The 16,320-nt window shown below is 43.0% G+C and overlaps 1 protein-coding gene across 4 annotated transcripts in view; it reads left to right on the top strand.

The window, feature by feature from the left end:
• The window catches only part of myo9b (myosin IXB), a 49,350-nt gene extending 33,968 nt beyond the window's left edge, over positions 1 to 15,382 (top strand). Inside the window, exons 17-44 of one of the 4 annotated variants that reach the window (XM_080505929.1) lie at positions 1,790 to 1,903; positions 2,759 to 2,798; positions 2,949 to 3,071; positions 3,159 to 3,239; positions 3,566 to 3,676; positions 3,984 to 4,109; positions 4,254 to 4,403; positions 5,541 to 5,701; positions 5,807 to 6,952; positions 7,221 to 7,296; positions 7,387 to 7,475; positions 8,074 to 8,192; positions 8,502 to 8,695; positions 8,791 to 8,898; positions 9,014 to 9,184; positions 9,385 to 9,426; positions 9,512 to 9,623; positions 9,715 to 9,788; positions 10,037 to 10,229; positions 10,364 to 10,492; positions 10,907 to 11,012; positions 11,160 to 11,291; positions 11,413 to 11,536; positions 11,739 to 11,789; positions 12,636 to 12,751; positions 13,524 to 13,663; positions 13,807 to 13,860; positions 14,147 to 14,284. In XM_080505929.1, coding sequence (XP_080362055.1) covers positions 1,790 to 1,903; positions 2,759 to 2,798; positions 2,949 to 3,071; positions 3,159 to 3,239; positions 3,566 to 3,676; positions 3,984 to 4,109; positions 4,254 to 4,403; positions 5,541 to 5,701; positions 5,807 to 6,952; positions 7,221 to 7,296; positions 7,387 to 7,475; positions 8,074 to 8,192; positions 8,502 to 8,695; positions 8,791 to 8,898; positions 9,014 to 9,184; positions 9,385 to 9,426; positions 9,512 to 9,623; positions 9,715 to 9,788; positions 10,037 to 10,229; positions 10,364 to 10,492; positions 10,907 to 11,012; positions 11,160 to 11,291; positions 11,413 to 11,536; positions 11,739 to 11,789; positions 12,636 to 12,751; positions 13,524 to 13,663; positions 13,807 to 13,820 — 4,042 coding nt within the window. In that variant the 3' untranslated portion in view covers positions 13,821 to 13,860; positions 14,147 to 14,284. Of the gene's footprint in view, positions 1 to 1,789; positions 1,904 to 2,758; positions 2,799 to 2,948; positions 3,072 to 3,158; positions 3,240 to 3,565; positions 3,677 to 3,983; positions 4,110 to 4,253; positions 4,404 to 5,540; positions 5,702 to 5,806; positions 6,953 to 7,220; positions 7,297 to 7,386; positions 7,476 to 8,073; positions 8,193 to 8,501; positions 8,696 to 8,790; positions 8,899 to 9,013; positions 9,185 to 9,384; positions 9,427 to 9,511; positions 9,624 to 9,714; positions 9,789 to 10,036; positions 10,230 to 10,363; positions 10,493 to 10,906; positions 11,013 to 11,159; positions 11,292 to 11,412; positions 11,537 to 11,738; positions 11,790 to 12,635; positions 12,752 to 13,523; positions 13,664 to 13,806; positions 13,861 to 14,146 lie in introns of all 4 variants that reach the window. The other 3 variants (XM_080505926.1, XM_080505928.1, XM_080505927.1) reach the window with 3 other exon arrangements.
• The last annotated feature ends 938 nt before the right edge of the window (positions 15,383 to 16,320 follow it).

Below are 16,320 nucleotides of genomic sequence, written 5' to 3'. Positions count from 1 at the left end.
TTAGTTTCTTCGTGAACGGATTTCACACACTCTGACAAAAAACGACCTCTCGTGGCGTCGCCCTGATGGGTTAATCGATAAAAATGATCGATAAGTCGGCTTTCATCTCAATTCAGCCACTCAACAACTCTCCACCTTTTGGTGACCCCAGTGTGTGCGATTTTCTCCTCTTCCTCCCCTCTCCACAGACGGGCATCTATGCTCGATTTCTACTTTGATCACTCAGAGGAGCGCCCTCTAGAGGCCTTCGAAGACATCTTTGCTAGCTATGAGAGTAAGAAGTAAGTGAATGTGGTGGACAGAAACAGGAAAAAAAGAGGACATGAGGCCAAGTAGGAAGGAAATGGGTTTTGTTTTGACAATCAATATCGGTTTGCTCCATTTTCTGTGTTTGCTCTCTCAGTGGAAAAACAAACAACCTAGAAAAGGATCATTTTAAATGGATTTGAAGTTCCAGAACTATATGGGATAAGTTGTATTGAAACAGTTGCCATGCAATGTCTTCTTTTCTACATATGAATGCAGGAATCCAGCTCTTTGAGATAGAGCCACAGCAATGTATTGCAGTGCAGCAAAGTTTCCAAAGTTACCCTTTACCTTGCATTCCATCTCAGTAATCCCCATCTTTTTCTGGAACTGTAATAATCCCCTTCCTTCCTCACATTTATTGTTCTAGCTATAGAGCACAGGAAAGTGTTTGTGCTGGCTACTTCTGATTAGCCCCACGGATTACTTACATCAGCTGTGAAGCCTTGGAAGCAGACCGATATCCATATCCACAGAGAGACCCCTATACAAATAGGCAAAGACAACTGTTAGAGCTTCTACAGAGTGAAACCAAACCATATAGGATATTTTTGGATCATCGGTTGTCTGAACTTTGACCGTGTATCTTGTGTGTTCAGATCTCAAATTACAGTTGTTTTAGACAACAGCCTTGGCTTATTTGGCTCTTGTCATATTTCTACTACTATTAAATGGAATAGTATTTCCAGACGTGCGTACATTGAGTTGTAGCGGTCAATGTTACTGGGACTATTTATTAGTGCGTATTCCTTCCACTGCTTGGCCTCTGTTTTCATAATGAATTATGGTAAGTATTGAAAATGACTGCATGGACTCGCTCGAGCCACAGAAAAGCCCCCATATTAACCTCACCAGACCCAGTGTTCAGTGTAACACCAGCCCCAATTAAAGGACTATTTTTACACCAAATCCTCACCAGTAACAACTGACAGTCACATGGCCAGTAACAGCCGCTGCATGGAAACAGACGGCCAACCTCGGTGAACGTCGACTCAACTCTGCATGTTAACTACCACAGTGTGGCAGACATATTTGTGTGAATACCGTCACTCCACGCTCCAGATTTCCTTCCTGTGAGCGTGTGTATGTGTGTGTGTGTGTGCATCTGACTCTCCCTTTAAACAGGATACTGCAGGATCGTTTGGAGGTCTTCTGTATCTTGTGTTCTTTTTTTTTTTTTTTTGTACTTGACTAACGATGGGCGGGATTCTGTGCCTCATTTTCACAGATGAGCAGCGTGCAATAACAAAAGTTTACGTGATCTTCAAACCACAGCTTTCTTGCACTTTGTGCTTTTGTTTTGGGTAACTAAAGTGGTGCATTTACCTTTCAGGTGTTCTAACAGTGGTTTTCAGTCACACCCTGCTTTACTTTTTTTGGGTCTTCTTCTCTTTGTCCGTTTTCCCAATCTTTTCCCTCCCTTCTCTTACTTCTCCTCTCCTTCCCTAATCGCGCCGGCTATGTGTGTGCACGACGTGATCAGAGACATGCATGCGGAGATCATCAGCTCCATTAAGAACTTGCAGCTGGATGGTGAGGACCCTCGCAAGCTGCTGCAATCCTGGGGTCGCCTCCGCTTCCCCCGACACGTCCTTCAGTGAGTCTGCAGACAGACCCGGCATCAGACCTTCTCCAGATCAGTCCAGTGCGATTGGCTCAGGCAGAACATGCTCTTATAGAATATTGCAGATTGCAACTTTTTTTTAACAAACTGGTTTCAGCTCTTATGGCAATTCATTTCAACTGGCTACGCAGAACAGTTGCAGTTCTCACATTATTGCTACTTTTTTCTTTCTTTTTTTTTGTGTACACACTGGTTTATTAGCTTTTCTTATCAAATGAGCAAATAAATTCCTCCAAGACACATCTTCATCACCGGTTGCATTGCTAGCGTCACTGTGTGGATATGATTCACATTTCTTGAAGGCTGAGGATGAAAATCCCTAAATACCTGAGATCATTGTTGCATGGATTTTAATGGAAGACCATGCTGGCATGCAAGGTCTCTCAGAGCATCTTAAGAAAATCTGTCCAAGCAAGCATGTTGAAATTTACAGCGACTTCTAATTGACAGATGGGAACTGCGAGACAACATGAACAAGCAGCCTGTTGCGCTGCAATGAAACAAGAGAGCATGTCTGTCTTTGTGTGATGAGTCTCTGCTGGGCTGATTATATAGAGTTTCATCCCATCTGCTGCAACAGACTTCCCGCTTCCCTTTTGTCCTCCTCCATCACTCATCCAGACCTTGCCTGTTTCCATTATTTGTCTGTTCCAGGTGCAAGTCTTCATTTTATCACTGACTACGCATGAGAGAAAGTCACACATACGTACTAACCTGGCTTCACACACTTTATCTGCTTCTCCATTCCAACCTCAAGGCTCAGGCCTTCAGCTTTTTTGTCCCTCTTAACTTACCCTGGACCATTTTTTTCCCCCTTTTTTATCACAGGAAAAACAAAAGCACTAGACAAAGGCAGGCAATACCCAAGGTAAGCCAGAGTTGTAACTGGAAACTTTTCATTGACTGGTAGTGCAACGGTGTTTCATCAATAAATAGACTGATTGATTGTACGTTTACTATTTGTTTAATAGACTCTTAATGCTTGTGTGCTAATATCTTTTGTGGACCATTTGTGTAGAGTTTGTTGGACTCTCGATCACTGAAGTTCATTGTGAGCATGACGCTGCACGATCGCACCACCAAGTCTCTGCTGCATCTGCACAAGAAGAAGAAGCCTCCCAGCATCAGCGCCCAGTTCCAAGTAACTTTAGCTGCCACAGTTTCACAATCGACTCAGAAAGCAGCATTTTATTTTGAAATGAATAAACCTCTGCCTTCATTTGTTTAGACGTCCCTGACCAAACTGTTGGAGACTCTGAATAGAGCCGAGCCTTTCTTCATTCGCTGTATCCGCTCCAATGCAGAAAAGGTAAGACTACTTGTTTCTCATTTGCATTTCTTCTACCAAATCCTGCTGATTCTTTATGCGCTAGAAAAAAAATTGCAAAAGGAAGTGTTATTGTATAGATTGTCAGTCTAACTTCTCATGTATATCATGTTGGGTTTTTTGTAAACACAAATTAACCAATATGAATTATTATTAACGAACCAATATTAGTTGTCAACTATAAATATTATCTGCTAGTTTGTGGCAACAGCCAGTGTTTTTTCTGATTTTTATAAAACATACAGTTTTGAAATATTTCAATGATATGAGCAAATACAAATGTGCTTGTTTTCTCACCATGTGAGCAGAAGGAGATGTATCTGGATGAAGCCTTGGTGGTTCAGCAGCTGCGATACACAGGAATGCTGGAAACAGTTCGTATCAGGAGGTCAGGCTATGGTGCCAAGTACACATTCCAGGTACTGCAAATTACCTTCTTCCATTGGCAAATCTGTGCGAGATAACTCTCAGAATATATTGTGTTTATAGATTGTTACAGTTGCAATATTTCAGTGATGAATCTTGAATCAAAAAAACTAAAATTATTTAAAATGCATGCTGTAGTAGTTACTGTATGACCATGATGAATAAACATTTAGTACTCCCAATACTGGATGTAAAATGTACTGTATATTTTTAAATAGATATTAGATTTCAATCATCATCATCCAAATCTCTGGGAGAGCCGATTACCATTCATTTCTGTTACCTTTCTTGCTTCTGCAGGAATTCGTCGAACAGTTCAGAGTTTTGCTGCCAAAGGACACCAGTTCATCTAAAGAGGAAATCTCGGCACTGCTCGGCAAAAAGTTGGGCCTTGATCCTACAACATACCAGATTGGTAAAACTAAGGTAGATCCCTTAAATTATCTTCCTTTATACTTCTTTCTTGTTAGAGAATTTCCTTTTTTAAGTTCATTTTACAATCTGTATTTCCATATTATGCTTTCCTATTGTTTAATGTGTCAATCTTGCACTTTTTTTTATCTTCTTCAGGTGTTCTTGAAGGAGCTGGAGCGACAGCAGCTGCAGGATGTGCTGCACAAGGACGTAATGCGCAAGATCATCTTCCTACAGCGCTGGTTCAGAGCTTGGCTGCAGAGAAAAGAGTTTCTAGACATGAGACAAGCAGCTATCTTAATTCAGGTGAGCATTAATCGAGCATATTATTGACATTCTGTTGATGCACTCGATTGTTATTATTTTTAGATCTCACCGTTTCAGTAGGAGTACATTTCCTGAAGTGCAGCGCCACAAGCAGATGCTGCTCGTAAGGCACATCTTCACTTGTGTACTTTGTCGTTGAGCTTTTGGGCCTCTTATCGCCTAACAGAATCAGTCGAGGGGTGTCCACGTCAGGCTGACCAGTCTTGTGTGTGTCTTGTGGCTGTCATTTTACTAGTTACTTGAGAGCCCCAACCATATTTCTGCTTTTTAGCCAAAATCATTAGTGACTGTTTATTTCTCCAATTTTAGCAAGGGGTTTGATTCCCTTCATTCATGTGGGGGTGCCCTCTGACTCCTTCCTCCAAAAAAAAACCCCACAGTCCACCTCCACCAGATGCATTTCAATATTCCATTGTCTTTATCATGGCTTCACCTGCAAGATTGGAATATTAAAGGTGTTTTGTTTGGATCAGAAAGGTGTCCTCCTATTTTCACCCACCTGAATGAAAGCTGTGATGTGTTCCGATTGAACACATGTCCCGATTGATCATTGATGATGATCCTCTTATTCAGCAACAGGAACCATCCAGAGATCCTCACACTTGGTTGTGTTACCAGTCGTATTGTCATTGGACCAGGCTGGTCTTGCACTTTCCTCTGAGAATATTTACAGCAGTTACTGTCACACAAGCTTCCGACCCTTTCAACAGCCTACAAACACAACCACAACATTATTGTCTTTACATTTTACATACACACAAAGGCACAAAGAGGAAACGTGTAATATCCACTAGATGGTAGTGTTGCTAAGCCATTGCTTACACTGAACAGCAACAATTGATTGCTGGAGAGAGACTCAATGCAGACTAAGGCTTTGACAGTTCACCTTCTGTACGTGTAAAAAAAGTGAAGTGGTTTTGCAGTCATCCATCTTGTTTCCAGTTCAGTTAACATTTAGTACAATGCATTCTGTGTGAGCGAGAACAATCTGGATTACACTTTTGTAAAGAACTTTAATCAGATTTCATTACGTGTGTTTTTTTTGGTTGGTTTTAGTTATTGTCATTTGTCAAATACATACAGAATAAATGCAGTAGTGATTTTTTTGTCTTTTAGCGGTCGTGGCGAAGGTACTGCAAAGAGGTAGAAAGGCGGCGGGCTGCTACTGTGATCCAAGCCGTCTGGAGGGGGCACAGTCAACGATGCGAATACCACAGGCAAAAGAAGGGGGCTACAAAAATACAAGCCTTGGTCAGAGGACACTCTGCACGCAGACGGTAAGAACAGACACTCACTCCTTAGTTAGCAACAAAAGGCTGGATCCCTGACAGGCACGTTTTTAAAGTGTTATTTTAGTGTCACCAATGTTTTGTGCATTGCAGGTGTCATTCTATACGTGAGGAGAAAAGAAAAGAAGAAAGCGAAGCTCGGAGGAGGGCAGAAGAAGAGGAGCGGCAGAGGAGAGAAGAGGAGGAACAAGAAGCGAGGAGAAAAGCAGCTGAGGAGGAAGAACGGCTGCGGCAGGAGGAAGAGGAAACGAGAAGAAGAAAAGAGGAGGAGGAGGCCCGGAGGAGAGCCGAGGAGGAAGAGCACGCGAGAAAAGCAGAGGAAGAACGGAAAAGGCGCGCAGAGGAGGAGCAAAAATTGGCAACGGAACCCCAGACGAGAGAGGATCCTGACATCGAACTGGTCACAGAGGAGATGCTGGATAAAACCCTCCCTGTCCAGAAGATGGGAGATGAAGAGGGAGGGGTTGTGGTTAATTCAAACTCGCACACAGAGGAGTTAACTGGTAAGAGTGAGGAGGTGGAGACCAACGGTACTCTGGCTGAGGCTGGACTTCAGCTGGACGAGAAGGAAAAGGAATCGCAGAACCAAACACTAGGACAGTCAGATTCAATACTTCCTCGGCCCTCTGATGGGGTGACGGCTGATGCACTTACACCCACGTGTCCCGCTGGGGGGGTGGGCGACGAGGCAAATCCTACCTCCACGTCCTCTCATGCTGAAGAAAAGAGAGAGAAACCCATTGCTACCAACCGGGGCCAGACATCCAGGAGCCAGGAGAAGAGGGAGCAGAGGAGGCAAAGAGGGCTGGAGCACAACCAGAGAGAGACTGAGCGTGCCGCCTCCTCGTCGTCCTTTACCAACAAGGACCAGCCGTCCTCGCCGACGAGCAAACATCAGGAGACAACCAAGTTGAAAGAACGCTCAGACAGCAAGGAGTTGGACCAGTATACCTTTGTGGCCTGGAAAATGAAGGAAGACAAAGGAGGGAAAAAGGAGGCCAAAGGCTCTTCCGCCTCTGCCGGTCCAGTCCGTCCATCGACATTGTCTCTGCAGCCCGTGGATTCCGTACCTGACAGAAACGGCCTTGGCGAGGGTGCTGGGGCAGTAACTCTCCAACGCCGGTCTGGAGGAATGAAGGAGAAGCCGGAGAAATGGAGAGAGGGGAAGAGGAGTGATGGAGAACATGCTGAGGGCACCACCCCTCCTCCAAGTGAAGAAAGGATCCGAAAGCCAATGCTGTACGTCCTCTGTAATGATTTCACATCAAAGTACTAGTCGTGTATACAGGGAAATAATTGAATGCCGCTTACTCAGCATTTAAGTAAAGATAAAGGTTTGATTTTGAGTCAAATGATGTCAGACTGCAGATAAGCAAATAGTACTTCTAGTAGTTTTGTGGTATTTTCTGACAGTAACTCACCCTCTGCCCCGAGCCGTCTTTAAATACTAACGCCTCAATTTCAGTTATTTGATCATTTGTCTCATCTGAATTTTTCTTCTCGGCAGAGCTGACATGGCTTCTTCATCTGTTGACAGCATGTCTGCAAGTTTCGAAGAGACTTGTGCCACTTCAGCCAGAGAGGTTTGTTGAGTCTTGGTCCGTTTGTCTCGGATGATTTCTCCTTTTTCTGCACACATCTCCACCGTCACATTACGTTTTTCGGTTTTGCAGGTCGTTTCCCCTTTCGAAAGTCACCAGAGGAGAAAACCTCAAGAGAGCCACCAAGACTCTGCCTCCTCAATTCCATCAACACCAGACAGGTATTGCACTGAAGTGGGGAAAAACCCCGAAATGAATGGCGTGCCGATGGATGTGTTTGACATGGCATCAGTAACATGTACTGTGGAATGATGTGCCGGTACATATAAGAGAAACCAGTTTGCATCTAAATTGAGTTTTTTTTTTATTTTTTATTTTAGATATACTTCAGATTCAAGGGGAAACTCTTATGTGATCAAATGATGTCCAGTGACTTTCCAGTCTGCACTTTCTCAACAGGAAATCTATAATTATTCAAAAATAATCTGTAATCATTTGCAACATATCCCTCCTCGTGACATAAAATGTATTCCGGACTTAATTTTTTTTTTTTGGTTTCTTCAATGAGGAAGTTCTCTGCAGGTGAAGTTTTGAAACTTATTTCAGTGAATGTTTCCCTTTTTGTGGTACGTTTAATATATTCCTGTGCTCCAAAAAATATTTTCTGTTTGCTTGTTGCTTTGAAACTATTTGAAACGAATCACATGAAACACGCCAAAACCCAAAGGGAAGCTCAGCGTTGCCATTTTAAATAATGTGTTGTGTATGTGATCCTAATATCCTAATCTTCAAAGCCACTTGTGTTTCTGTTCCCTGCAGGCCGGGAGGTTTCTTCAGCAAGATTTTGAAAAAACGGCCCCACAAAGAAGCTCAGACTCCAGACAATGGAGAGCTGACACTTGCTCAGGTTCTCAGTGAGAAGGCGACAGCAGGGGAAGGTATATCATATAAAAACACTCTTCAGGCTTTAAACTCGTTGCAGAACTGCTGCGGTTTCTCTTGACTGCATGAAATGAGACTTGGCAAGAAAACGCAGGTGTATTATAGTATTATTCTCAATCCCACACTGATCCTCCTGTTTATTTTCTGAGAAAACACTGACCCGTGCTAGAGTTGCCCTCGGTAATAACAGAATGACTGCTCTGGGTCTTGATTTGTGTGTCACACTTGCATTCATGCAGTTAAAAAAAACCAACTAATAATGTCTTTGTCATTTATCTATGTTGTTAAAACATCCACCCTTGCAGCACCGACGTCTGGACACCCATCTTGGACTCTTTCGCAGCCCCACGGCGACCGTGCCGGTAAAAGTTTAGGCCGAAACCCCACCATCAAGATCAGCCGGGCCACGCGGGTCTCTGAGCAGTGGAACGCTTCTCTGGACCGAGAAATCACCAACGCCAACGAGCTCCGACACCTCGATGAGTTTCTGGGTAACCAGGTGGGTTAACGTCGTCCACAAGTCAGGTGTGGTGCTGGAGGATGTAAATGAATCGATATGCATAATGCTCATCGATGTTTAATATCGCACTATAGGTGAATGATTTCCGCTCCAGAGGCAAGTCGCTGTCGGCCACAGAAGCCATCTTTGTCACAGCCACCATGCAGTTCAGAGAGACGATCAAAGCCATGTATTCTCTCCCAGTAAGTCTGTAATGCAGATGTGATATAGACGCGTTGTACACACTACTCAAGGTTCTCCCTCACGGTCCTCTTTTTGGGTTTTTTTTTTTCTAATTTCTTTCACATTCCTCAACAGAAACCCACCATTGGCTACAAAGGTCTCATGACTGGCTACCAGAACAAAGTGATCCACCTCGCTGGCAGCAAACAAAAAGAGGAAGTTCAGCTCGTGGTCAACTTGTTCCAATCCGTGCTCGATGGTTTCATCAGGGGCGAGATGAAGAAACAAGAGCCTGAACCTGCAAAGGTAAAAACACTGAGATTCATAATCATTTCGTTTAATGGAAACGTGTATTATTAAAGCTGCAAGCAGCCTTGATCGGGACTTCGCAGTCAATACAACAATGCAACTCTATCTTTCCTAAGTATTTGGGCCTTTCGGGCTCAGTCCCTAAAAGAAACCACTAAATGTCCTCACTCATGGTTCCCTGGTTCTTTTTGTTTCAGCCTGCCAAAGCCAGAAAGAAGAGGAGGAAAAAAGATAAAAGTGTAAGTATACAAGGTGTGAAGTTCTTTTTTTGTCTACCTTATAAATTGCAAAACGTGGTTAATCGTTGGTTGTCTGTCTTGTTAGATGGAGAGCCCCCTGGATCACGTTTTCACCAACTACCAGGTCAACATCATGCAGTCATGTGACCAGTGTAACTCTTACATCTGGGTCATGGAAAAAGCATACATGTGCAGCTGTGAGTTGAATTCCAAACAAACACACTTGAGCTTTTAACACCAAATGCAATGGAGTTTTTTTTAAGTTCATGTTTAATTTTTTTTTTACAGATTGTAAGATGGTGTGCCACAAGAAGTGTCTCTCCAAAATAACTATGGGCTGCAATGACTTCAGTGCCAAAAAGGTGTGTATTTATTTGTAGAAGCTGCAGGTCTATATGGTGTGCGATTGTCTTTTTCTTTAAGCTGCTTTTTTTTTTTTTTACACTAGGTTTGAACAAATGTTTAACGACTTCAAATTTATATTTTTAGTTTTACGATTCATTTGAAATGGAATACGTTGCTGGACAGAAGATGTGCTTGTCGTAGACAAACTGTGATCGAATGTGTGGCGTTGTCACCGGGTTGACTTTTTGCTGTGCGGTGTGTCCAGAGCGATGAAGATTGTGCCGGCCAGCACTTTGGTGTGCGTGTGTGTCGCCTGGTCAGCGATAAGAGCCCGGTGCCCATGGTGCTGGAGATGATGCTGGAGCATGTGGAGATGAACGGCCTTTACACCGAAGGCATCTATCGTAAATCGGGCTCTGCAAACCGTATTAAAGAGCTTCACCAGAAGCTGGAAACCGGTATGACCCCCCCCCCTACTTCTTTATGACATTTACAGCTCACTTATGTTTTTTTTGTATTCGTCCCTCTTTATTTGATTTAACAGTTGTTGGTGTGAGGATTGTTGCATTTATGGTACTGTCTTTGTTTTTAGACCCCCATCTAGTGCACCTTGAAGAATATCCCATCCACACTGTGACGGGCCTCGTGAAGCAGTGGCTGAGGGAGCTGCCCGACCCACTCATGACATTCACACATTACAATGACTTCCTGCATGCAGTGGGTGAGGACGATGCCCCCCCCCCCCCCATTTGGGGAGCCTTTTTTCAGCTTGAACTCTGTATTTGCCTCCCGTTTTCATTCTCATTTTAGTTTACTTTAACTCACAAGTTATTTATGTCCTTACTGATGTTTTATGTCACTCATCTTCGTTCATTATTATTCTGTTATCCACAATAACAATCTGTAAGGATGTCTTACGACTGAAACGTACATTTTGTAAGTCTCTTGGTGGTTTTCAGACTTTCTGTTGCTGACGATACTGACTTTGTTTTCATCTTACCACATTGGCTGTTGAGCCAATTTGACATTTAAATTGAAAGATATTTGACATGATTGACAATTAAATGTTATTTTCTTTACGTATGAAGGACTGTTAGTGTTTCATAGTAATTTGTTTTTGTGTTGCCGTGGTTAGAACTCCCAGAGAAGCAAGAGCAGCTTCATGCCGTCTATAAAGTGCTCGAGGAGCTCCCCACGGCAAACTTCAACACATTGGAGAGGCTGGTCTTCCACCTTGTCAGGTGGGCTCTGCTGGGTCTTTTTAAATGATCGTTAAATAGCTGTGTTGTGGAAATGTTTATTTTGGCACTTGGTGAACCCGAGCAAATCAATAAATTAAATGTGAAGCCTAGAATTATTGACAGTTTCCTCTGATCATGTTCTTGCAGGGTGTGTAAAGAAGAAGATTCCAACCGCATGTCTCCAAACTCGTTGGCCATAGTTTTTGCACCGTGTATCCTCCGCTGCCCCGACAGTGCGGACCCTCTGCTCAGTATGAAAGATGTTGCCAAGACAACCATGTAAGTAAAAGTCATAGTTTGGGTTTTTTTTTTTCTTTTTACTCACGTCTGTCACAGTATCATCTGATAAGAACACACTTCCTGACACTACATGATGTCCGGACTTCTTCTCGGCCCACAGATGTGTAGAAATGATCATCAACGAGCAGATCAGGCGCTACAATGAGAAGATGGAAGAGATTGAGCAGCTGGAGTATGCCGAGGCTCTGGCCGTCAACCAGCTCAAATTCAAAAGGAAAAACATGGTGAGCGACCACAAGCCCGCCTCTCTCCCGATCACCGTTGCACTCGGTCGCGATGCAAATTCATTAATGGGATTATTCAGTATTTTTTTTTTTTTACTATTTTTTTTTTCCAGATTAATTTAAATCAAACAAGCCCAGATTCAGAAGCTGATGTGTTTAGGTTACTTGGGTAACATGGCCAATGTTCCTTGTCTTTCTTTAGCACTACCTGCATTTACCTCTCAGGTACTCAGCTCCTTACAAAGGAGTGGTGGTATGTATCATCAAGTTCTCCTAGTACTGTAGAACTAGTGGTTGTAGTATGTAGTAGTGCGCCATGTCAAAGCACATGTGCATGGCATGTTAGATGTGGGTGATGCTCTGGCTGTTGTCGTCTTATTTTTTATTTTTTTTCTATTATTTTGTTCTACTTGGATTGTTCCATATTACCTTTTACTCTTCCATACTAACTGGGAGTAGGTTGCATGTTGCTGTTAGTTTGGTTCATTTGCCGCTTGTGATGTGAAGGGTTTGCTGCTTGTTGTTCTCTCTTGTTTTGAAGAGGACAAGATGGTTCTGGGTCGGTGGGATCATTTCAACCTCTCTTTATTAGTTGCCTAACAATGACAAATTGAATGGCTTAATGGCAACGGTGCATTTGTATCTGTGGTATACAAGGACCCTTTTTGCTAATGCAGACAAAACTGGTATTTTGTGAGTTGCAAAAAATGTTTTTGTATTTCTTGTGACATTTCTAACTTTGATCATAGCTTTGCTATAAATTGTCTCACGTGTGTCCCGTTTTGAAAGGTTCATGTTCATAATTTATGTCACTGCATCATTTGTTTCTCCCTTTTAATGATTTACGATCACAAGAGGGCTGAAAGAGTTCACATGTTAGATGCATGAAACCTGCAGACACCGTCCACCCTGCTTATTTTTTATTTTATTTTTTTTCTTCCCCCCCCGACCTTACTAACAAGTTTGGCTTCAGTTCCAGATCAGGGTTTTGGTGGCTTCTCACTTCTATATACCGATAGTTACGTTACTGAACTCCTGACGGGGAATGTCCAAATCGAGTCGCCTCAGACACTATAATGTGACACTGTATCTTCTGCAGGTTCATGAGAAGGTCACAGCCGACCTCAGTGTAGTCCCCGAGAACGAGCCCGTGGACTCGGACACGGAGGCTGAGAAGAACCTGGTGGAACGCATCAAGTCCATCAAACAGGAGAAGTAAGAATGTTTCCTTGTCCCGGATCCAAAGTGTAAACGAGCTCCCAGCCCAGTGTCCCAGCTCCTCTTTCAATCACTTTTTAAGGTTGTATGTTGTTTTCAATTACAGATCAAAGTCAGGGAGGATCTTCCTTGTTGCATATTAAATGAGAACTTTGAAGGCAAAAGGAGAGAAATGTTTGATGAGCAGTTGAATGTTGCTCAGATGGTCCTAAAGGACAGTCTGAGGCATTTCAAGGGATCACTAAAAAAAAAAAAGAGAGATATGCTTTCAACACAAAGCAGCATTTTTACACCACTTGTTGTCTCTATAATTAATATTAGTGCATTTTTGCCTCTTAATTCCCGCATACTCAGGGGAACCTTCAAAGGCCTCTCATGGTTTGTTTGTTTTTTTTCACTTGTTCTCCTTTGGTGAGTGCTGTCTGAATCTTGATCAAATGTTGAAATACAAATTTCTTGACTTATAAGGAAAAACTTAACATATAAATTGCGGTTAGCTTCTAATTTTAGCTCGGTAGGTTCCCATCTAAATATGCTATTGTTTTATTTTGATCTCTATTTGATGCTTTCTCACTAAGAATGATTAGTATGGAGGAAAAAAAAAACATTTTCATGAATTCCTCCTAACGTTTGTGAATTCCATTTCTATGAACTTGGTCCTGGGACGACATGTAACCGACTCAAACTTCCATGCAGATTTCATTTTGTATTTGCTGCCCCACTCTCTTGTTTCGAGGCTCTGACTCTCCTGCGATCTGTCACCTTCTAGGGAGGATCTGGCCTGCCGGCTGCCGGAGATGGAGCAGGCCGGGTCTGACCAGGAGAATCTGGACTCTGAAGCCTCGCTGAGCTCCGAGAGTCTTTTAGATGAGCAGCAGCGCTCGTCTGCTCACAGCTCAGAGCTTGAAGGTCAGTGTTCGGGTAGAGTCTGAACTTTCCTTACGTCTGTCTGTCTCTCTGTCTGTCTCTCTCTGTCTGTCTTACTCACCTATGGGTTTCTGACCAGACCACGGGGCCGCTGGGTTTGGCCCTTCCTATCTTTTGTGGTGCAGGTCTCGACCAATGATGGTGTTGGGGGCGGTGACGTCTGCTGTGTAATGAAGCAGGTTGGAGGGACAGCAACCGTGTTTGTGTGTTTGTGTGCATGTAAATGCATGTGTGGCACAAAAGCACGTTCAAACATCATCCAAAGTTAACCGATAGGCATTTGTAACCAGAGCAATTCATACGTTTGTGACTATAATCGACTGGAGGTTTCTTTTTTGAGATAACATGGTTGCATGATCTTCCATTTGTCTTCCATGGCTCAGGACTTCAGTGTCAATCTTTAAGTTAAGCAAGTTTATCTTGCTAGTTGTTCTACTACCCCCCGCTTTCCTCTGTGTCCTCCAGGGGGAGGTGGTTCTCGGCTGAAGAGAGACAGACCCATTTGTCCCCCCAGACCATCGGACCTGGCCTTGCGACCTAAAGTCCCAGGTGGACGGCTCTCCTCTGCCAGCAGCAGCCCCACCACCCCTGTGTCCAGCTGCACTTCTTCAACGTCTGAATCCTCCACCGCCTCCCTCAGGCATCCGCTGCAACGCCGCAACCCCGTCATTCCTGACACAGTCAAACTCCCCCCGGGCGTCCTCTCCCAGCCCACAGCCTCGGCTCCAGCTCAGGCGTTCGCTCCTGGAAACGGAGCTTTTAAGCACTGCCTCAAGAGACGAGAGCAGCCCGGCCGCCGGAAGGACAGCACCCAGTCCCTTTACATCGACAACGCCGAGTGTGAACTGTTGTTGAATTATTCCTCCTGTCCCCCCTCCGCTTCCTCCTCTTCCTTATCAATCTCCGTGGATACGCCCTCTCCTCGGGGGGAGTGCCGCGAGAAAAAAGTCTCAAAGAGTCAGAGACATTTATCTGACCCAGATATCCCCCACATGGACGACGAGGTGTGACCGGGGTAGAACAGAACCAGTGGAACAGTGAAGAGGATCCAGGCAACAATCTTCAAGTGGAGAAATTGACACACACAAAAAAAAAAAACGTAATCCGCAGTTTACACAGAAGACCATTGTGGAACATTGTCTGTGCATCTGGAAACGAGAGAACTTGATTAAGCTGTGCCTCTGCAAAGTCAAACTGAAGTTACACAAAGTAAAAGCTCCTATTGTCAGAGGGAGAGTAATCAGGACATTTACAGATGTGTCTCGAGTCATGTGTTGTCCTGTATAGCAGTAAAACTGGACAATATGTTCCCAAGCACCTTTTCTTTCAGTTTAATATATGTTGATTACTGTCCATGAATTCAGTTGGACGAGAGGCCGTGTTTTCTGCCGCCTCACGTTTTTGTTTTTTTTGCGCTAATTCAAGAACAGAATCCAGTCGCACTTTTCATTTCTTGTTTCTCCTAATGAGCTAAACATCTCTGAAATGTTAGCTAGTGCCTTGATAATGCTCATCGAGCTGACAAAAAGCTCAGCTCTCATGTCGTGATGGATCAGTGCCCCAGAGGGCAAATGGACAAGGGTTTTATTTGGGACCGAGGATGCCCCTTATCTCAGACTGTTATTTGTATTCAACCGAAACAAGGCATGTTCAAAATAAGGACAGAAACATACACAATAAACTACAGACTGTATGCCTTCATTTGTTTTTGTTTTTTTTATTTGCTGCAAGTCGGACAGGAAGTCATTGCTTTCACATAGTAAAGGGAAATGGGAGCAGCACACGCCACTTTCTCTACTAAAACAACAAACACAAAGCCAGCGATGATGTCTTTAAAGCTCCAAGTCCTTGAACATACCCGTGAGCAGGTTCTGAAGTCCTGAAGCACAGCTCTGGTCAACTTTGTTTGAACGATGATGCTAATGGTCCTTTCTGACTGCTGTTGAATGATGTTTGATAGTATGTCTGGAAAATAAGGAAGACGTTCTGATGTATTATGTGTAACAGAGAGTGTGTGTTTGGGACTGAATGACATGAACTGTAATGGTTTTTAGTATTAACATGAGAATAAATGATGCTTGTAAACATCTGCTGCTGTGTTTCACCCTGCACTGAACGCTTTAACGTGGAAGTTCTCACACAGATTTGTCCATTTGCAATTGCTGTTTGCACTGCAACTAACTTCATCACATTACCAAATATAATGACGGATATCATAAAATGGAATATTAAAAAGAGACATGTCATTAACAAACATACACAGCTGGCAAAAACATTGACATGGAAAGTGAAATGTTCTGCATTGAATCACTTAAATCTGGTTTTGATTTCATGTACAAATGTGAATTTGTCAAACACTTCCTCATAATTCAGCTCAATTTAAATATACTTTAGTATCATTTTTTGTATCAAAAAAGTTTTTTTAATAGACAGCTTATCAAATGTAAGATTTAATCAGGATTGAGTGAAGTATCTGAATTTAAAATATATATCATTTCGTTTTAAATCAATGTTTAATGTATATGGGTATATAAATGTTAACGTTTTTACATTTATTAAACAAATGGAGCATGTCATAGTTACAATATCTGCAAATGGTAAGTGTTTTTTTAGAACGTGATCAAGATCAATAGTATTGT

The sequence above is a fragment of the Blennius ocellaris genome (genome assembly GCF_963422515.1).
Source record: "Blennius ocellaris genome assembly, chromosome: 12".
NCBI lineage: Eukaryota > Metazoa > Chordata > Actinopteri > Blenniiformes > Blenniidae > Blennius > Blennius ocellaris.
Note: the sequence above shows the minus strand (reverse complement) of the source record. Positions and strands in the feature narration are given on the sequence as shown.